The 22743-nt window shown below is 44.4% G+C and overlaps 1 protein-coding gene and 1 long non-coding RNA gene across 2 annotated transcripts; one reads left to right on the top strand and one right to left on the bottom strand.

The window, feature by feature from the left end:
- Positions 1 to 1263: 1263 nt before the first annotated feature.
- On the top strand, positions 1264 to 11272 carry LOC138985818 (uncharacterized). Its single transcript, XR_011462778.1, has 3 exons — positions 1264 to 1839; positions 9762 to 9830; positions 10625 to 11272. It is a non-coding gene; the product is annotated as an uncharacterized lncRNA (long non-coding RNA).
- A 6526-nt stretch (positions 11273 to 17798) lies between these two features.
- On the bottom strand, positions 17799 to 18635 carry FGFBP3 (fibroblast growth factor binding protein 3). Its single transcript, XM_070363987.1, has one exon. The coding sequence runs from the start codon at positions 18570 to 18572 to the stop codon at positions 17799 to 17801; it is 774 nt and encodes a 257-aa protein (XP_070220088.1). The 5' UTR covers positions 18573 to 18635.
- Positions 18636 to 22743: the final 4108 nt, after the last annotated feature.

The raw sequence follows: 22743 nt of genomic DNA, 5'->3' as shown, positions 1-22743 counted from the left end.
CATGAAAGTCCTTTCCATTCTTCTAGTTGTCAGTCCTCTTCCCCTCACTGCCTACTTCAAGTCAGTTGGCCTCCCTGCTTTGCACCCTTGTCTGCTAGCAGCCTCTCCCTGACCCCACCCCCACATCTCTTTGTCTTCCAGTTCGGGAGCCACAGAGATCCTGTTGAAGCATAAGTCAACTGTGTCACAGAACTGCAGTGCCTCCCCATTGCACAGAGTAAAAAGCTGAAGTCCTTAAAATGCCCAGCTTGACCCTTCGCGACCTGCTGCTGCACCCGTGCTGCTGTTTCCCACTCTATTCCTGGCCACTCCAGCCTTCTTAGCGTGGGTGTCCCCACCCTCAGATCCTTGGCAGGGACTGTTTGGCAGCTCAAATGCTCTCCCCCAGCATTCTCCATGATTCATTTCCCCCATTTCCTGGTTGTTCAGATGTCACCTTCTCAGGAAGTTGCTCCAGAACCACCTTATTTGAAATGCCATTGCATACTCCCCCTTCTCCAACTCACTCCACATCCTCCTTGCCCTGCTCTAGTTTTCCCTATTAAACTGACATTCTAGATGATGTAATTAACATTTATTCCTGGTCTCCCCACACTGAAAGGTAAACTTCACAAGGGTGGATTCCATCAATGCAGCACCAGTGCCTCAAACAGTCCCTGGCACATAGATGTGCTCAATAAACAGTTGTTAAGTGAGTGAATTGGCTTATATGAGCTTCACTCGTTCTTTTAAGTCTGTATTGTGTGTGCATTAGTGGCTCAGTCATGTCTGACTCTTATGTGACCTTATGGACTGTAGGCTGCCAGGGTCCTCTGTCCATGGAATTCTCCAGGCAAGAATACTGGAGTGGGAACATCCCAGGCGGTTCAGTGGTTACAGTTTTGCCTTAAGTGCAGTGAGCGGTTGAGGTTTTGATCCCTGATGGTGGAGCTAAGATCCCACATGCCTTGGGGCCAAAAAACCAAACATTAAAAAAAAAAAAAAAAAAAACAATGTTGTAACAAATTCAGTAAAGACTTTATTTAAAAAAAAAGAATACTAGAGTGAGTTGCCTGGAGAAGGAAATGGCAGCCCACTCCAGTACTCTTGCCTGGAAAATCCCATGGACATTGGAGCCTGGTAGGCTACAGTCCATGGGGTCACAAAGAGTTGGACACGACTGAGCGACTTCACTTTCACTTTTCACTTTCATGCATTGGAGAAGGAAATGGCACCCCACTCCAGTGTTCTTGCCTGGAAAATCCCAGGGACGGGGGAGCCTGGTGGGCTGCTGTCTATGGGCTTGCACAGAGTCAGACACGACTGAAACGACTTAGCAGCAGCAGCAGAGTAAATTGCCATTCCCTTCTCAAGCCTACTCACCATTAAATGAGGGGCTTCCCAGGTGGCACTAGTGGTAAAGAACGCACTTGCCAATGCAGGTTCACTCCCTCAGTCAAGATCTCCTGGAGGCGGCCATGGCAATCTGCTCCAGTATTCTTGCCTGGAGAATCCCATGGACAGAGGAGCCTGGCATACTAGTCTATAGGGCCACACAGAGTCAGACCCGACTGAAGTGGCTTAGCACGCACCATTATATGAAGAAATGGCTAGTGGCATTAGCAGCAGCAACAATAACAAGTTATTTATCAAATCCATTACTGACAACACCAGTAATGATAGTTATCATTTTTTAAATTTACCACCCATAATAATACCAAAAATCACAGTTATCAACTCACCATCAGTTCTATCAGTAACCACAATTAACCATGTGTTAAATGTCTGTATCATAAACCAGATAATCCCACATGAAGGGAACTGGAGCTCCAGAGTTAAACTTGCCCAAAACCATGGCAGGTAAGTTTTTTCCGATTTCCTTTCGCCTGTTTTCTGCAACCCTCCAAAGATGCTGTGCTCTTGGCAGCCAGTAAATCAGCCTGGGGGAGACAGGAGTTTCTCATCTAGGTTCTGGAAATATCACTGGTTGCCTCTACCGTGTGGAGACGCAGAGCAGGTAGGTCTTTGCTGGTACTTTGTAAGTTTCAGTGGAATTAACTGCTGTGTGCCTCTCCTGGAACCAGCTCTCCTCCTCACCCTAGTTGATGTGCAGAATCTGTCAGAGGAGCTTTATGACTCTGAAGGCAGAAAACTGCCAGCATGCCTTCAAAGAGGCTTGAACCTAGAAGGAAATTGAAATTCCAACTGCTTCCCTCATTGCCTCCCCTCTTGAAACAGATACTGGAAAGGATGTTTTTATTTAGAATTTCAAGTCCGTCCCAATTGTGAACTGACCAGTTGGAGGAACAGATGGATTCTAGATGAAGCTGTAATCTGGAGGTTGAAAGTGATTTATTAGTTTCTTCCCTGCCTTTGTTAAGAGAAAATACGGGGATCTCTTCTGGGGCAATGTTCTGTCCCAGAAAGAGGAGAATGTTTCTGTTCTGACCACTAAATAAAGGGAGAATGAATCTAGACAGAAACGACCTCCGTGATGTTTAGTAGATTTCAATATAAAAAGGCTAGCAGATTCCCTGGTAGCGAAATTAGTTTGTGTTTACTGACAGGGATTAAATAATCTGACAGGAGTCTCTGCAGGCAGTTGTTTGGGAACAAGATAGATCCATCTGTGTGCAAAGAATAGTGAATGAACGAGGATCATGGCTCAGTGGGCAGGCGGGGCATAGGGGAGACCACCAGTCCAGATCATCAGAAGTGCGTATTTCCCACAGTTTTGTTCCTTTGTGTCAAACATGAGAGGCTGCTTTCCAGTCCGCCACATACAAAGCTCTTTATTGGACTTTATTGAGGCACTGTCCGGGCTGTTTTACTCCAACTGCCAACCTCAGAAGGCGTTTTGCTTGATGGCATCTGGCAGCTCAGCTTTGCCCCCGAGTAGATTTATGAGCTGTGAGCATTCCTGATAGGATTAGAAGGTCAGAGACATGCCCGCATTTGCTTACCTCCCTCATGCAGGGCACCATCTCTGTGTCCGCCCGGCCCTCCGGGGAGGGGTTCCGAGAGGAGTAGGAGGTGACACCCACAGCCCTCTCCGAGCTGGCAATACAAGGGGAGATTCTAGATGCTATTTGGCATTTAACGTGTTGTAATGGCAGCATCTCTCTGATCAAGAGGTTGAGCTCTTTCAGGGCTGGATACTCATCCATGACTCCCTCTGGAGAGATAGAGCCAGTATCGTCTGGGGGTTGGGGTGAGGGGGATTGACGATTCCAACCTTCCTGACCAGTACTGGGCGTGGACCTTAAAACATTTCAGTAATTTTAATTACTAATTGTTTTGCTTGTAGCGGTAAAGCACATTCACTGTAGAAAATTTGGGAAAGACTGTAAGATACAGCTAAAAATTGTCATCCTATTATTTTTTTTTAATTTTATTTTAATTTTTAAACTTTACACAATTGTATTAGTTTTGCCAAACATCAAAATGAATCCATCACAGGCACACATGTGCTATTACTTATAAACACACATCCTATTACTTATAAACAGCTTGCCACTAACATTTTAGTGTGTTTATTTACAATCTGTTCTCTATGCATATAGATAGGTAATTTGTTGGTTTTAATAAAGTCAGATCATATTATTTAACCTGAATCTTTTAATGTTATAGACAAAGTATAACTCCTCTTGGAAAAGCGTTCTAATGGCTGCATCTTGTTTCATCATATAAAGTATCTCAACTTAGGTTGCATTACCCAAAGTAATATGTTTTCCTTGAGGCGACAGTGTGCACAAACAAGTGTGTTACACACAAACAAGATGTGGTATCAAGATTTTCCCCCGTGAATTCACACTACCTGATACTAAAATATACTCAAGGCTATGATAATTAAAATATGTGCTGTTATTATAAGAAGAGATGGTTAAAGTTATCCAAAGAATGAAAATGGTATTTCCAATCCATAGGGAAAGAATGAATTATATAGAATGAATTATATCTTCCTAGTAGAAGAAATTAACTAAGGAAAAATAAAGTTAGATATTTTGCATCATAGTCTAGAATAAATTCCATGTGGATCTAAAAAATACTTTTTAGAAATAGAACTAAAAGGTGATAAAGGTGAATATATAATCTCAAGACAAGTATAAGAGCAAAAGTTGTAAATCAAAAGACACGATTACGTTTAAAATGTTTAATTTTATATGTAAAAATTAGATATAGACAAAATAGAAATATGATGGGAAAAAGTTCACTAGGATTAATAAAATGAAAGAGTTAATAAAATGAATGAAAGTTAAAATAAATTTATATCAGTTTTTTCTATCAAATTGTCAACTTTTTAAGAATGATGCTCTGTGGTGGAGGAGCTAAAAATAGGTATTCTTGTGGACTGCAGATGGGAATGTGCATTGGTACAACCTCTCTGGAGATTTATTTGTAGATCTGTGAATCATAAAACAGCATTTTCCAGCCTTTTCAGAGATTGAAAGAAATAATAAATTCCACTTATTGTGTGGTGTTACATAACAGGCTTTTTACTGAAATAACCATTAATTTTCATAGCAGACCTTGAGGTTTTATCTATAATGATCTCATTTTCTAGATGAGGAAAGGGAGTTAAATATTTGTCAGCTGTATGTATTTCATTGTTCTGACGCTAGTTCCCGTGTGTTTTTTTCTTTTGACCTGATTAGACCCCAATACAGATAATAAAAGCATTAGCCCCCACTCCCCCAAATAAAGTTCAAAGGAAAATCCTCATTCACAGTTCTTCATTTGCCTTCTGAAGTCTTCAGAGCTGCCCACTGGTGAGAGTGTGCGGGGAGTGATACTCCGCACTGTGAGACCCACTGACTACGGTCATCATCGCAGCACCACATACCCATTCAGGCCCCAGTCATAGAGACAAGGAGTGGGTGGTAGAAGGTTATCTGTGTAGTTGAAATTCCACAGGAGCCCTCTAAGGAGTGGATGGAAGGCAGGAAATGCTATGAGAATAACCCTGTGAGTTAAGAAGCTTGGAGAATACTTAATTCCCCAGGACTGCCACCAAGATATTTCATCCCATCTCATGAATAAGCCCTGATCTAATGTGCATCCAGAGTTGACAGCCACGATGTTTGATCCCTTGTTCAACTGCCTTTCCAAATTGGCTACCAACTCCATATAGACAGGAACCACGTCAGTGTTATTCATGACTGTCTTCCAGCATCCTGCCCAGTGCCATGGACATATGTTTGAGGTGAGTGTAGTGGTATTCCCGGGAGTTCATTGATTCAAGGCCTGAGTGGATTTTCTGGGGGATGCTGAAGGTTCTGAGACCCAGTACAGTTCAGTCACTCAGTCGTGTCTGACTCTTTGTGATTCCATGGACTGCAACACGCCAGGCCTCCCTGTCCATGACCATCTCCTGGAGCTTGCTCAGACTCAGGTCCATCAAGTCCATGGTGCCATCCAACCATCTCATCCTCTGTTGGCCCCTCCTCCTGCCTTCAATCTTACCCAGCATCAGGGTCTTTTCCAATGTCAGTTCTTCGCATCAGGTGGCCAAAGTGTTGGAGTTTCAATTTTAGCATCAGTCCCTCCAATGAATATTTAGGACTGATTTCCTTTAGGATTCACTGATTCCTTTAGGATCATTTATCTTGCAGTCCAAGGGACTCACAAGAGTCTTCTCAACAACACAGTTTAAAAGCATGAGTTCTTCGGCATTCAGCTTGCTTTATGGTCCAACACTCACATCCATACATGACTATGGGAAAACCATAGCTTTGACTAGAGGGACAATTTGAGCCAAGTTTGGAGATAACCTGGAGGAAGCAGGCGAAGATGGCACGTGATAGGTGACCAGGGTATCTGGGGGTTTTAACAAGGATTAGGGGCTGGCTCAGCCAACCTTAAGTTTGAGAAGACTGATTGAGTGTGAAAGGCAATTATTTATCCCTTGAAGGACTTGGGATGTCATCTGTATGAGGGAAGTGGGGTGTGGGGCCAGTTAAGAGTTTGCAATTGAGAAAAGCTGGCCAAGCCTAGGGAACTGTTGAGATAGACACCCATGTATAGAGCTGTGCTTATGCTTTCCTATAATTTCAATCACAGAATTGTGCTGTAAATCAGAGTTCTGGTGGCTCCAGCAGTCGGGGAAAGGCCCAGGGAAGATTGATGAGAATTGAGTAAGGGCGGTAGGTAGGAGAAAGGGGGATAAATAGCGTGGGACAGTTCTGAAGACTAGGATGCTAGAGGAAAGAGATGCTGCCTTGGATGTTATGCAAATCACTGTTTGAAAGGATGCAGGGAGGCCCAAGGGCTGCCTTCTTTAAAAAAGTTGTTCTGGCCCAGAACCAAAAACATAATGGCCATGCTGGGATAAAGGAGGGGGAAGTCAAAGAGTAATTTTTATAGGTTCGTTCATTTTAAACCATGAACTGTTTAATTTGTGGTGCAAGGCTAAGGACTAGACTCAAGAGCTCACAGGAACTGCAAACCAAAGTGAAACCCTCCTGGGTCTTGTCTGTGTGACAAGCTACCAAAAGTGATTCTTAGCAGAATCACCGGGGCAATCTGCAGGTTAAAAATAGTCTTCCCAGTGCTGCCCCAGATGGTGATTTTGGGAAGATCCAGGTGAGGTCTAAAAATCCATATTTTTCATGAGATCTGAGGGTGGTTTAAAAAGAGCTACTGATGGTGAGCCTGCTACCTAATACTAATGGTACTGAATACAGTGAGTAGAAAGAGCACTGTAAGTCAGACAGGTTCAGGGGCAGCTGTTCCCTACAGGGCACTCACCCTAAGCCTTAGTTTCTCACAATCTTAATTGTGGGCAGCAGGAAGAGGGGGGCGGAAGATCATGTGTGCCTTGCCAACCTCACAGGGTGGCTGTGAGGCTCAGATGAGGTCATGTCAATGAAAACACTTGGCAGATTATAGACTGCATATAAACGGGAGGAGGCGTTCCCTCACTGTGCTCAAGAGAAAAAAGATCTTTGGAAGAGCCTGATTGATTTTCAGGGCTTAGCAACAGCTCCCAGCTACCCTTGGGAAGCCTGCTGCAGAATCCACACTTGTTTTCCTCCATTCCTTCTCCTTCCCTGTCCATGGGCTTTGCCTGGAACTGGCTTCATTCCAGGTCAGCTTCCACTTTGCACAGATTTATGCTGATTGATTGGTTTCAGAGACTTGGTCTCTTTATTGCATCACGTACGGGACAACTAATGAAAAGAGTGCTCTCTCCAGACCATTCCCAGCCCTGATTGAGGAGCACCTTTGTGACTTGAATCTAGGTCACAGGGATTGTTAATCCCATGGGGACACAGTTGCAACCTGTACTTGGAGGGGGGAGGGGTGGGGACTGGAATAGCACCCAGCCCTTCAATTTAGTTCATTTCAGTCACTCAGTCATGTCCGACTCTTTGCGACCCCATGAATTGCAGCACGCCAGGCCTCCCTGTCCATCACCAACTCCCAGAGTTCACTCAGACTCAATCCATCGAGTCAGTGATGCCATCCAGCCATCTCATCCTCTGTCGTCCCCTTCTCCTCCTGCCCCTAATCCCTCCCAGCATCAGAGTCTTTTTCCAATGAGTCAGGTCTTCGCATGAGGTGGCCAAAGTACTGGAGTTTCAGCTTTAGCATGATTCCTTCCAAAGAAGTCCCAGGGCTGATCTCCTTCAGAATGGACTGGTTGGATCTCCTTGCAGTCCAAGGGAGTCTCAAGAGTCTTTTCCAACACCACAGTTCAAAAGCATCAATTCTTCGGTGCTCAACTTTCTTCACAGTCCAACTCTCACATCCATACATGACCACTGGAAAAACCATAGCCTTGACTAGACGGACCTTTGTTGGCAAAGTAGTGTCTCTGCTTTTCAATATGCTATCTAGGTTGACCCAGCCCCTCAGGGGAAAAAAAAAAGTTCATATTCTGTGGTAACTGATCTACTGAAAACACTGCCTGCCTCAGTCTGGATTACAAGAGGCTTTCTTTCCCCCTCCCTTTTAAGTGCCCTGGGCTCCCCAGCTGGCTCAGTAAAGATTCCACCTGCTAATGCAAGAGATCCAGGTTCGATCCCTGGGTCAGATCCCTGGGTTGGAAAGATCCCCTGGAGAAGGGAATGGCTACCCACTCCAGTATTCTTGCCTGGGAAATCCCATGGACAGAGTAGCCTGACAGTGCAGTGGAGTCTCAAAAGAGTCCCACGCAACTGAGCACACAGGCACAGCATGCAGGCATGGAACTGCCACTTATATCAGTCAGTCAGTTCAGTCGCTCAGTCATGTCTGACTGTTTTCGACCCCATGGACTGTAGCACACCAGGCTTCCCTGTTTGTCACCAACTCCCAGAGCTTACTCAAACTCAGCCCATCGAGTCAGTGATGCCATCCAACCATCTCATCCTGTCATCCCCTTCTCCTCCCACCTTCAGTCTTTCCCAGCATCACAGTCTTTTACAATGAGTCAGTTCTTCACATCAGGTGGCCAAAATATTGGCGTTTCAGTTTCAGCATCAGTCCTTCCAATGAATATTCAGGACTGATTTCCTTTAGAATTGACTGGTTTGATCTCTGTTCGTTTGCGAGTCATTTATATAACAAGAGGTAAATTCCAAGAGGGTATTTCATGCCCAGGTAGAATAGCATCTCAGAGAATGCTTAGCTAGGAGAGCTTGATGGGCAAATCCTGCTCCTAGAGCAGCGGGCAGAGAAAGTGGCCCCTGGGTGGAAGAGCCCTAGCTTCTGCTCCGCATGGTTTACCTCCACTCACTTGGAGGAATATTCTTTCCAGTGGCGGCCTCCTCAGGTTTTTCTTGACAGTTCATGATTAATGTACCCATAACAGCAGACGTGGTGCTTTTTTTAGTAAAAAGGGGACAGCCATTTTCAAGATAGAAACAGTAATCCTGTAACTTGTCTGAAGTCAAAGTGTTAGTTGCTCAGTCGGGTCTGACTCTTTGCAGCCCCACTGATTGTAGGCCACCAGGCTCCTCTGTCCATGGGATTCTCCAGACAAGAATACTGGAGTGGGTTGCCATGTTCTTCTCTAGGAGATCTTCCTTACCCAGGAATCAAACCTAGGTCTCCTGCATTGCATGTGGATTCTGAGCCACCAGGGAAGCCCAACTGTTGCCTGAAGTCACTCAGTTGTGTCTGATTCATTGTGACACCATGGACTGTAGCCTGCCAGGCTCTTCGTCCATGGGATTTTCCAGGCATGAGTACTGGCGTGGGTTGCCATTGCCTATGAAGTGACAATTACACATTTCCCCCCCAATTGTCAGAATGTTGCATTTTACCTTGTCTTTAAGGGAGGACCTACCATTGTAAGTTTCAGACCCTAAGGAATGACAGCTGGCATTCTTTTGGAGTGCCTGATTTTCTTATACATCCAGATTTTGATTGGCTTTTTCTCCAATTTCAATACACATTTCCTGAAATGTGTACTAGAGGCAGGCGGTATAGAGGAGAATCTGGAAGTAAGAACAATGACTAACAACTACTACATGCCTGCTGGGCAAATGTTTTCCTTCAGGAAACTAAAAAATGTCAACTTCCCTCCATTTGTCTTAGTAATTCCCACAACTTTGCTGTACGTTGGGGTTACCTGGCTTTTAAAATACTTGTTAAAAACACTGTTGCCAGGTTCTCATCCCTAGACATTCTGATGTAATAGGAGTGTGACCTTGGCAATAGGGATTTTATGAAGCTCCCCAGATGACTTTTTTTTTTTTTTTTTTACTGGGGCGGGGGTTGCGGGGGGCTGCTCTGGGTCTTAGTTGAGGCATGTGAGATACTTGGTTGCAGCATGTGAACTCCAATTTCCTGACTAGGCATGGAACCTGGCCCGGTGTTGGGAGCCTGAAGTCAGCCTCTGGACCACCAGGGAAGTCCCTCCCCAGGTGAGTCTATTGTCCACAAAGTTAGGGAACCACAGGCCCTACTTCATTCTTCAGATTTCAGCCCAGTATTTCTTCCTCCAGGGAGCCTTCACTGATTCCCCCTTTCTGTCACCTCCACACACATCCATGAGCCTGACCCAGTTGTATGTCCCTCCCATGGGCTCCTGCAGCACCTGGTACTTAACTCTTTCATAATTCTGGCCCCCTCATTCAGGGCTCTTCCTCAGGAATACTGGGAGATTCTGAAGGGCAAGGGTGTCCCACGCACTCTTGAATCGCCAGAGCCTGGGGCATTATGGGTTCCCTAAGTACTAGTTGAAGGAGTGAATTAATTTTCTATTTGGACATTTCCTTTTACTCATTCTGTACATGCCAGTTTACTTCCTCTAGTGATAATAAATGTCACTGTATTGCCCACTTAATCATACTTCCTCTAGTCTTCATGGTGGTTGGATAGGTGATAAAAATGAAGCATTCACGTTATTTTATGTTTTATATATTCTATAAAATTTTTTAGGAAATATAACCAGCTGAAGGTATCAAAAATAGTTATTACAAAAAGAATAATAGATTTGGTGGAACACGATATATGAACATAATATTTTATTTTCATTTAGGTCTCTCTAGACTTAAAAACCGGTTCTGTTATTTTTTAAGTTTATGAGATGTGCTCTATAAAGTTAGACAAGGGCAAATAGAGAAAGGTCCCTTTTGTTTGGTTCATAGGGACTTAATGAAAGGGCGCGCACACACACATTTCTCAAATTGTAACACACTTTCTTTCCAAAATTCAGACAAAGGAACAGATCTGCAAACACAGGACCTGCTGTCACATCACGGAAGGAGTTAGATTACTAGGCTGGTCGACGACGGGGGCCTTCAGAACCCCGGTAATTGTCTTCATGTCTGTAGCCCAGCATTTCTAGATTCTGCGACGACGTCCTCAGACTTCTTAATGTCCTGCTTTGTAACCCCCGTCGGGCCTCGTGAATGGTGGTGAAGATAACGTGACTGCGGAGCGCAGGGTCGGCCCCGGGAGGGGCTGGGGGCCTGGCCAGTGGGAAGGTTGTATGCGGAGCCGAGACATCACCCCACCGGAATCAGACCATCGCCTCCATTCAGTGGCGGAATGTGGGCGGGCGTAGGATGCACGGGCCCCTCGGCCTGCAGTTAACCCTGTGCGCGCCCGCGGTGGAGCATTCCCAGGCGCGCACAATATGTCACCCGGGGTGTGGAGCATCCCTCGCTCCCAAGGACCATGCGTGGTACTTTGGTTTGCCAAATTTATTTTCCTCTAGATATACTCGTGGCTCTTTTAGTGTTGCCTTCTTTTTTCCCCCACTGTCATCATTTAATCACCATAGATATATTTCTCAGGACCACATTTTCTCACTGCAATTCAAATAATTTAGAAAACATTTTAAGATAATCATGGGGCTAGATTAGGGTTAGGGTTAGAAAAGTTGAAAATGTAATATAAGACAGATGAACGTTTCTCTACCCTTCATCTGCGTTCACCATTTGTTAGCGTTTTGCCATTAGCTTTATCATATATCTGCATAGAGGTTTCTCTCTCCTGAATTACTTACAATTTCAGATCTAACATTTTGCCCTGAAATAATTCACATGAAGGAATTGGCATAAGGACGTTTTTCTTCATAACCACAATACTGTTATCACACCTAAGATAATTAACTCTGCTTCAATAATGCCACTTAAAATAGAGGCCATATTTAACATTTCTCAATTGTTCACAAAATACCTTTTAACTAAATTTTTTAAAAATCCAAAATCCAGTAAAGTTTCATGTTTTGCGTTTGCTTTTTCCTTTTACAGTAATTATGTTATACAGTTGTTATTATTTTCAACCTCCCTGGCATATTTCTGGAGTTGACATTTGTGCACTGTGCCTAACAGTGCACTGTGGATCTTGACCATAGTCCCTTATGCTCTACGGTAGGTGCTTGTTGTTTATCCATCCTACACTTTATTTTTTAATCCTTACATCACTGAGAATGAATTACTAGTCAAGATTGTGAGAGAAAATATCCAAATGGAACTCACAGCAGGAAAAAAACTGAAGGAAAAAAGGAAATAGAACATTTTCAGAGTGATCTGTTTATTTGTTTAAACCCTAAACTGTAGGTTAAGACCATACAGAATGTGAAAAAATATATATAAATTCTTTAATGAATATTTAACTACTAAGTGCAGAAGTAATGACTAATCAAACCAATTAAAATTTTAGAAGAATTATCCCTTTTAAATCACAAATCAAAACCTCAAATGCTATTTTGGACTATTACCTGATAAAATTGCATCCATGAAGTCAGCAAGCTAGATGAAAAAGAGGAGCCCTCTGGAACTTTTGGGGGTGGGGGGGGAGTAAAGATCCTTGAAAATGACAATTACATCTTTCCAGCATGAAAATGTTCCTTGCATTACATTTTTTAAACTTAATTTTTAAAAAAATATTTTCTTGGCATGGCATGTAGGATCTTAGTTCCCCAACCAGGGATTGAACCTGCACCCCTTGCATTGGAAGCACAGGGTCTTAAACACTGGACCACCAAGGAAGTACCTTTTTGTTTTGTTTTGTTTTAGCCCTGCTATTCGGCATGTGGAAATCTTAGTTCCTCGATCAGGAATCGAACCTGTGTCCCTGCAGTGGAAGCACAGAGTCTTAACCACTGGACCACCAGGAAGTCCCACATATATGTGAAATCATTTTCTTTGATATTTACCAACTTTCAATCATATAAAAATTATAGTTTTCATATGTATATATTGAAATTTTTTGTTCAAAGGTATAGTTGAGACAGGAGGATAGACTAGTAGCTTGTGTCATGATTATTTACTATTCAGTATACAGTAAGTGGACTTCCCTCCACTGGAACTCCTGCTCCAGACTCTGCAACTGTTGGAGGAGGATCTAAAGAGAGAAATGCTACTTGGTGTGACGTCTCTGCCTAAATAATCCTCGTATTCCCATCCTTGTTTTCACAGCTCTGAGAACCAATTCCTTACCCCCGTAGCCTCCCCTGGCACATTTCCAAAGAAACTCTAGTGGGACAGACCTTCCTTCAGATGTGCTTCTGGGTTTAGCACAGCCTACCACTCCCTGGCGAATGGCACCCCACTCCAGTACTCTTGCCTGGAAAATCCCATGGACGGAGGAGCCTGGTAGGCTGCAGTCCATGGGGCCGCTAAGAGTCAGACGTGACTAAGCGACTTCACTTTCACTTTTCACTTTCATGTGTTGGAGAAGGAAATGGCAACCCACTCCAGTGTTCTTGCCTGGAGAATCCCAGGGACGGGGGAGCCTGGTGAGCTGCCGTCTATGTGGTCGCACAGAGTCGGACACGACTGAAGCGACTTAGCAGCACCGCTCCCTGGGGACCTAGCAGGGCTCTTTTCCTAGGGGTTAAGTGGGAACTTGGTTTGAGCAAAACCACACAGTGCAGGGGGCCTTTGATCCCCACCAGCTGTTCACCTGGGAGGTTAATAGGCAACCGTTGTTCCCCAACACATGCAGGGTTCAGACTTGGGAACCGGCCACCAACGCAAGTTCACAAACTCATTAACCCTTCTCTTAGAACTGAGCTCTCACTTTCAGTATTTAGCAAGGACCAGGAAAGACTATGAATTTCAACTAGGATCTAATGGCAAACTTTGAGATAAAACAATAGAATGATAAACAAAGAAACTTTTATGCTATTGATACAGAATTTTGTGAACAGGCATTCATTACCAAAATAACATACCAGTCCTGGAAATGGCAACCCACTCCAGAATCCCAGGGACGGAGGAGCCTGGTGGGCTGCCATCTACGGGGTTGCACAGAGTTGGACATGACTGAAGCAACTTAGCAGCAGCAGCAGCCTGTCTAAATGGTTATGTCTAAGTTATTTTCAAAATTCAAGAAGATCATTGACGTTAAACTATAGTTATAATTTCAATGGCAAATGAAACTTCATGGCAATTAAAAGAGAAGGCCTCCTCTACTATTTTGAACAAATTTACCATTAAACAGCCAGATTTTGAGGCTGCAGTCCAATGTCCTTGCTGGCCACTTCCAGCCCCTGCCTTCTTACATGCTACCATCTGGTCCTATGAGGCTAATTATCCCTCCTGCAAATAACTTCAGCTCTCCCAACTTCGGTCCACCCCCAGCCTTCCTAAGCCAGCCAACCTGCTTTCAGGCAAGCATGCTGTCATCTTGCACTGAGGTCCTCCTTCATTCTTAGTGACTCACTCAAAGTTTTTATAACGGTGTAGGTGCCAGCCATTCACAGTTACTCAAAGTGATTTCACCCTCCAGATTTTACTGAGGGTTTATGTTGTGGATTTTAATAGGGCTTTGCAGGAATATCCAGAGCCATCTAAGAAGCTGGTTGCCTACCCACATGGTGGAGACTGTTGGTGTGAGCTCAGGAATAAAAGATGTGACTGTCCTAACCAGCTTCCTCCTCTGGGGCACACTGCCAGCAATAAGTTTTCAAAGTACTCCAATCCTGTGTGTGTGTGTGTGTGTGTGTGTGTGTGTGTGTGTTCTGTTGTGTGTTCTTTTGCTTTGCCTTTTTAAATATAATTGAGAGCCCTCCCAAGCCTTGAGCAATAATCAGAAGGGAGAAGAGAGAGAAGGTAAAGAGCTGCCTCTAAATGCTGGGAAATATTTAATCCTTTGACATTCCCAAGGAGTACTGACACTTGATTAAATGTAAACTGACCTCTCACCCTTCTGGGGATCCCACACTAGTCTTCTTCCCTTCAACCTCTCTACCTACATCTTAAAATCAATGCATAAGGGCCCTCTCCCTGTCTCCCTGTGGAGAAGAATCATCCTCATTGTGATCATTATGTGTGGGAACAAAAGAACAGGCGGATCAAAGGTTTAGGGTACTCAGTGCGGCCAGGATCACATGACCACCCAGCTCAAAGGCGGCAACTGTCAACTGAAGTGCTGGTCCGTAGTTTCTGGCCTTTTATGGAGAAGAGTCCCTGTGGTTACCTAGAAACAGTGCCCTCACGTCATTTACATTGTTTTGCACTGTGCTACTGACAGTCCTTCGGGAGATTCTGTATTTAGCCATTTCAAGTTGTGCCCTTAATGAAAGCATTCTTTTCTTCTCTTCCTCTCTGAAACATACAACCCTGCACCTGTCTAGTCCCCAAATTCATTTTGATTTTCCTTTGGAACTTTAGAATCAGTCTACCCAGTTCTCACACCACAAAATCCTTTTGGCATTTTGTTGTTATCATGTTTAAATGTGTAGATTAGTTTACATTTTTTAATATTAAGCCTTCTTTAATAATAGTCATAATGACAATCCATATATGTTTTAATTTACTCAGGTCTTTCTGTTCTGCCCTCAAGTGTATTTCTGTGTTCTACATGTAGCTCTTGCATATTTTTTCATTGAGTTTATTCTTAGGTATTTTACCTTATGTGTGTGTGCTAGTCACTTAATCGTGTCCCAACTCTTTGCAACCCCCCCAGGCTACTCTGTTCATGGGATTCTCCAGGCAAGAATACTGGAGTGGGTTGCCATTTCCTTCTCCAGGGGATCTTCCCAACCCAGAGATCAAACCCAAGTCTCCTGCACTGCAGGCAGATTCTTTACCGTCTGAGCCACCAGGGAAGCCCAAGGTATTTTGCCTTGGCTAGTCATTATTAGTGGCACTTTACATTATCTTAGTTCTGCTGTTGTCTGTATATAATGACCACTGAATAATTTTAATATGGCTGAAGCAGCCGTCTTGCTTTACAAAAGGGAAAGGAGAGCTTTGGAGCCTGTTTTAACAATTGAAATGGGGAAGAGTTTGAATGTGGTGAGTCAGAGGTCACAGGAGGGACAAACTTGGGGTAAGTTCATCAAAGCTCTGAAGTCCATAAGCGTCCGGCAGGAAGTAAGGAGAACTGCTCTTTGAAGTTGTAAGAGAGCCATGGAGCTGGGAGGGCAGCTGTGGTCCCCAAGCCTCCAAAAGCAGAAACATTCTCATCTCCTTTCAAGTGGCTGTCATTGAAAGACATCTCATCAATCTCAATGTTTTGCCAACTGTGTGAAGAATGTACAGAACAGGTAAAAGTTTACAGCCCCTAGTTTTCTAGGGGCTGTTCAAGGAGGGAGAAGTTCAGGAGATATTCAGTATCTGTCAGATTGTTGGATTTACGATTGTTTTAAAGGGTAGGAGGTGAGAAGAACAGGTCAGCCAAAAACCCTTCTATCTGGTGGTGGCTCAAAAGTCTCAGGTTGAGCCCTATAATATGAATGAATAAAGTCCACTGATAAGATGTGCAGGAGCAGTGGAAAAACTCAGGAAAATATATCTAAGGGCTTCCCTGGTGGTCCAGTGGTTAAGAATCCACCTTGCAATGCAAGGGACACTGGGTTTGATCGCTGGTCTGGAAAGATCCCACATGCTGCAGAGCAGCTAAGCCCAGGCGCCACAACTACTGAGCCCTTGTTCTAGAGCCTGGGAGCCAAAACTATTGAGCCCACTTGCAGCAACTACTGAAGCCCACACTCCTGCACCCTAGAGCCCCTGCTCTGCAACAAGAGAAGCGACTACAGTAAGAAGCCCTTGAACCACAATGAAAAGTAGCCCCTGCTAGACACAACTAGAGAAAGCTTGTGGGCAGCAAGGAAGATCCACCACAGCCCAAAGTAATGAAATAAATCTTAAGGAAAATAATCTAAAGAGGGCAGCCAACTTCAGCATCATGTTGCCATGTAGAAAGGTGTGTCGAATGTTGTCAGATCTAATTTTACACAAGAATTCAAACATCTGGCTTTTTATATGAAATTAATTTTCAATGCTGGCAACAAATCCCAATTGGGAGGAAGGGAGGAAGAGCAGAAAAATGCTATAACTACATGCAGGGCAAACAGGAATGATAGGGCTCAGGTTTGCCAGTTTGTGATTTTTCCCTTATGCAGACTTCTTACTTCTTGTCTTCCCCCAGCAATTCGAGATATTTTTAGGAACTTACAACTTCAAGGTTTAGTCAGAACTAGATCAAATGCAATCAAAATTTCCATTGTCCTGCCAGTTCTTTAAATCTAGCCATACAATTTTTATTGAGCACCTAATGTGTGCAAAGTCTATTATTACATCTTATTTAAAATGTAATATGTTAACAATTACATGAAACAGAGATATGACTTCCATTCTGAGATGTGTGCTTACATTTTAGCTGTTTTTAAAAACACGATCAAACAAAATTGTTTTTTAAAACCAACTTCTATAATTCACTTCTGATTTTGGAAGGTTAATGGGGAAGTTTCAGAATACCAGGCATCACTCTGTTTAAAAACAATACTTCTAAAAGAATTCAGAGGCAAATCATCTGGAAAATCTTTTCACTGGAGTTAATTTTGAGCTCCCATTGGCTTTGATCCCTATAGGGTTCATCTATGACTGGAGACAGCACCCAAGTTCATTCTAATTCCTAAAGAGAAAAAAAGTAATCTTGTCAAGTAGATGAGTAGATGAGAAGACACTGAATATCAGTCTGGCTCAGGTTATCAATTGTAGTATAAACGTGTTAAATAGTGTACTTTGTATCCTGCTTCCCACAGGAGTCACATCATTTTAGTCACTTTTCCCCACTTCCTTTTTTCAGCCTCTCTCTGTACCCATCTTTCTCCCCAGTCTACAGTTTTTGCATATTTAAGGTATGCCTACTTACGTCTGTTTCCACTGTTTCTTCTGCTCTTAATCAGGCTCGACTCAATAATTTTTAACTTCTCTGCTGTCTCGGGGATTGTCCATACCCTTTACACTCCCATCCCAAGCCCCCCACCCCCACTCTACCCCCCAGTCCCCTTCTAGAACGGGGACTCTTCCCCCACTCTCCTGCATCTCCTGGCCTAGGATGCCCTTAGTTTTCCCTCCCTGGCTGGGCATAGACCGCCCTCCCCCGCCCCCCACCCCTCTTCCCCAGGCTTCCCCAGGCCCGCATCCTCAGCCATTCCAGAAATTGACAAAGAAGTTGCAGAGGGAGTGCCACTTCTCAGCACAGTAGGTGTCCGTGAGCTTCGCGTTCTCGTCCAGCCCATCGGGATCAGGCCCGGTCCCCAGCGGTCGCTCCTCGTCTGGGTCCCAGGCCGCCTTCCTCTTGCCCGCTTTGGGCTTCTGCTCAGAGGGCTTCCTTTTGGGCGGCGCGCTCGGGGGAGGCGGGGCCCCTGTCACGGGGCCGAGCGCGGGCTCTCGGGGCTGCCCCCGGCTCCTGGCCCGGGGCTTGGGGTCCCGGGTTAAGCCCGCCGCCGCCTTGGGGCTGACGATCGGGAATGCCTGGGGCACCAGGCGCAGCTCCGCGCCACGGCCCTTCTTCCCGGCGCACAGGCGGGCCTTGAGCGGCGCCGGGTCGTGGCAGGGCCGCCGCTTCCTGCGTAGCCCGCTCAGCACCTGCTTCCAGTAGTGCGAGCGGCGGGCGGCGTAGACAGCGCAGCGCCCGGGCTCTCCGCGGTAGGCGCATCGGTGGCGCGCCCCGTCCGGGTCTTGGCAGCGCAGCGCCAGCTCGCTGCCGGCTTCGGGCCCTGGGGCGGGCGGCAGGAGCTGCCAGCTGCACGTGTGCCGCTCGGGGCTGACAAAGCGGCCGGAGGAGCCGCCTGCGGAGCCCGAAGCCGACTCGGCCGCGACGCCGGCCGCCCCCTGCTTTCTCCCGGCGGCCGCGAGCAGGCAGCCGCCCAGCAGCAGCAGAAGTGAGAGCGACGCTCGCCGCCTTAGAGGACTCATGGCTTGCGGTTTCTGCGCTCAGGTCGGCTCTCCAGGGGCCCCCTGGGCGCTTCAGCGGTAGCGGGGCCAGGAGAGCAGCATCCTTTGGTCCTGGGGACAGAGGCAGAGACGGCTACTGACAGAGTACAGGCATCTGCCAACCCGCCTCCCCAGACTCCCTGGGCGCTGGTTTCCAGGGGGCAGCAGCAGCTTGCGAAAGGGCCTTCTGAAAAGTTTTCCTGAGAAAAAACCAATTACTAGCTAAACAATCTTTTTGAAACTATTTGCGCATTGAGATCATCTCCCCAGTGCAAATACTATAGCAAAGCGACGCCTGGTAATTACCACCTTCACCCATTCCCACCCTCCAGTAATTATATACAAAGTCGTTTCAAATTATTCTTTGGAAAAATGCACTTTTCCTGCACTTTGAACTTACCGAATTCTGGGAGAGGTGGCAGGGCCTTATTAAGGTAAAGCGAATTACTGCGTGAAGGATTAGTCTGTTTTAGCGGACTCCCAGTGAATGAACGTGTTATCAATGGAACAGAAGGGGCCTCCCCCACTACGCCCCCACTACGCCCCTCCCCAACTTCTCTTTCACTGGGAGATTTCCCATCACCGCGCCACACACACACACACACACACACACACACACACACACACACGTATGATGTAAGTGATGATATATCATGAAATAGAAATCTTTTTTGATTCCAGGGTTTAATCACTCGAATTTTAACGTCATTCTTTTCTTTCCTCTTACATATTTTTTCTTACTTGAACTGTTATTTATTTTAATTGAATTATTGTTGATTTACAATACTGTGTAAGTTTCAGGTGTACAGCAAAGTAACTCAGTTATACATATATAGCAATATTCCTTGTAAAAACTCTTTTCCATTATAGTTTATTACAAGAGATTGAATATAGTTCCCTGTGATCTACAGTAAACCCTTGTTGTATATCTATTTCATATACAGTAGTGTGCATCGGTTAATCCCATACTTCCAATTTATCCGTCCCTCCAAATCAGTTGTTCTCAGTACTCTTTTAAAAATAGGCGTTCATAACTATATTTGCAGTAATAGAAAAAAATGTTTGAATAGTGCTTCCTTCATCATTTAATAACAACTTTATTTACCATTTTGCTGTGCTTAGTTGCTCAGTCGTGTCCGACTTTTTGCCACCTACAGACTGCCAGGCTTCTCTGTCCATGGGGATTCTCCAGGCAAGAATACTAGAGAGGGTTGCCATGCCCTCCTCCAGGAGATCTTCCCAACCCAGAGATCAAACCCAGGTCTCCCAAACTGCAGGCATCTTTACTGTCTGAGCTACCAGGGAAGCCCTTTTATACAGTTCACCCATTTAAAGTGTAAAATTCAATGGTTTTTAATATATTCACAGGTGCAACGATCACTACAGTTAATTTTGCAACATTTTTATGACCACAAAAAGCAACCCATACACTTTACCTACTATACCCCCTCTCCTTTTACATAAATATGGAAAATATCATTTGGAAATGAAAGGTAAAACAGAAAGATCTGAGTTTTAAGAGTTAAATAAAATGAAGCAAAAACAACTGTAAACAGCCTAACCTCGGCACTGTTTACACTCTGAGTTTTATATCATTCTGAGTTCTTTATTTTCACCCACCATTTCGAATATTTTTCTCATCCTAATAATATTAATCCTAAAAACTGTTTCTACTGATAAAAATGTAATATCCTAGTTTATTGACTTACATTGTCCAGCATTTCACCCAGGAGTGAGCATTGATCTTTTGATTATTTTTAGGTATTATAAATCAAACTTAACTTCTTACAGAAATTAGAAGTTTCAGTTCAGTTCAGTTCAGTCGCTCAGTCGTGTCCGACTCTTTGTTATCCCATGAATCGCAGCACACCAAGCCTCCCTGTCCATCACCAACTCCCGGAGTTCACTCAGACTCATGTCCATCGAGTCAGTGACGCCATCCAGCCATCTCATCCTCTGTCATCCCCTTCTCCTCCTGCCCCCAATCCCTCCCAGCATCAGAGTCTTTCCAATGAGTCAACCCTTCGAATGAGGTGGCCAAAGTACTGGAGTTTCAGCTTTAGCATCATTCCTTCCAAAGAAATCCCAGGGCTGATCTCCTTCAGAATGGACTGGTTGGATCTCCTTGCAATCCAAGGGACTCTCAAGAGTCTTCTCCAACACCACAGTTCAAAAGCATCAATTCTTTGGCGCTCAGCCTTCTTCACAGTCCAACTCTCACATCCATACGTGACCACTGGAAAAACCATAGCCTTGACTAGAGGGACCTTTGTTGGCAAAGGTCTTCTTTTTACTATACTATCTAGGTTGGTCATAACTTTCCTTCCAAGGAGTAAATATCTTTTAATTTCATGGCTGCAGTCACCATCTGCAGTGATTTTGGAGCCCAAAACAATAAAGTCTGACACTGTTTCCACTGTTTCCCCATCTATTTCCCATGAAGTGATGGGACCGGATGCCATGATCTTAGTTTTCTGAATGTTGAGCTTTAAGCCAACTTTTTCACTCTCCACTTTCACTTTCATCAAGAGGCTTTTTAGTTCCTCTTCACTTTCTGCCATAAGGGTGGTGTCATCTGCATATCTGAGGTTATTGATATTTCTCCCAGCTATCTTGATTCCAGCCTGTACTTCTTCCAGTCCAGCGTTTCTCATGATGTACTCTGCATAGAAGTTAAATAAACAGGGTGACAATATACAGCCTTGACGTACTCCTTTTCCTGTTTGGAACCAGTCTGTTGTTCCATGTCCAGTTCTGTTACTTCCTGACCTGCATACAGATTTCCCAAGAGGCAGGTCAGGTGGTCTGGTATTCCCATCTCTCGAAGAATGTTCCACAGTTTATTGTGATCCACACAGTCAAAGGCTTTGGCATAGTCAATAAAGCAGAAATCGATGTTTTTCTGGAACTCTCTTGCTTTTTCGATGATCCAGCAGATGTTGGCAATTTGATCTCTGGTTCCTCTGCCTTTTCTAAAACCAGCTTGAACATCAGGAAGTTCACGGTTCATGTATTGCTGAAGCCTGGCTTGGAGAATTTTGAGCATTACTTTACTAGCATGTGAGATGAGTGTGATTGTGCGGTAGCTTGAGCATTCTTTGGCATTGCCTTTCTTTGGGATTGGAGTGAAAACTGACCTTTTCCAGTCCTGTGGCCACTGCTGAGTTTTCCAAATTTGCTGGCATGTTGAGTGCAGCACTTTCACAGCATCGTCTTTCAGGATTTGAAGGAGCTCAACTGGAATTCCATCACCTCCACTAGCTTTGTTCGTAGTGATGCTTTCTAAGACCCACTTGACTTCACTTTCCAGGATGTCTGGCTCTAGGTGAGTGATCACACCATGGTGCTTATCTGGGTCGTGAAGCTCTTTTTTGTACAGTTCTTCTGTGTATTCTTGCCACCTCTTCATAATATCTTCTGCTTCTGTTAAGTCCATACCATTTCCATCCTTTATCGAGCCCATCTTTGCATGAAGTGTTCCCTTGGTATCTCTAATTTTCTTGAGGAGATCTCTAGTCTTTCTCATTCTGTTGTTTTCCTCTATTTCTTTGCATTGATCACTGAGGAAGGCTTTCTTATCTCTCCTTGCTATTCTTTGGAACTCTGCATTCAGATGCTTATGTCTTGCCTTTTCTCCTTTGCTTTTGGCTTCTCTTCTTTTCACAGCTATTTGTAAGACCTCCCCAGACAGCCATTTTGCTTTTTTGCATTTCTTTTCCATGGGGATGGTCTTGATCCCTGTCTCCTGTACAATGTCACAAACCTCATTCCATAGTTCATCAGGCACTCTATCTATCAGATCTAGGCCCTTAAATCTATATCTCACTTCCACTGTATAATCATAAGGGATTTGATTTAGGTCATACCTGAGTGATCTAGTGGTTTTCCCTACTTTCTTCAATTTCAGTCTGAATTTGGTAATAAGGAGTACATCTGAGCCACAGTCAGCTACTACTATAAAAATCAGAATATTTTATTATTAGAATGTGTTTATATATGTTTTTGCACAAAGTAAACATCTAGGAGTGTATGTTGACCTTAGGAAGGACATTTCTACCACTCTGGTGAAATGAGAGAGATTAAAGGACTTACCCAATGTCACACATCATTTAGTGTTAAAGCCAGAAGCCACCTGACTTTATAAATGATTAAA

Source organism: Bos mutus, chromosome 26 (assembly GCF_027580195.1).
Source record: "Bos mutus isolate GX-2022 chromosome 26, NWIPB_WYAK_1.1, whole genome shotgun sequence".
In the NCBI taxonomy this organism is placed as follows: Eukaryota; Metazoa; Chordata; class Mammalia; order Artiodactyla; family Bovidae; genus Bos; species Bos mutus.
Note: the sequence above shows the minus strand (reverse complement) of the source record. Positions and strands in the feature narration are given on the sequence as shown.

What these genes read in the sequence shown, in the direction of transcription:
- FGFBP3 (XM_070363987.1), bottom strand. Translation starts at nt 18,572, where the DNA reads ATGAGTCCTCTAAGGCGGCGAGCGTCGCTCTCACTTCTGCTGCTGCTG.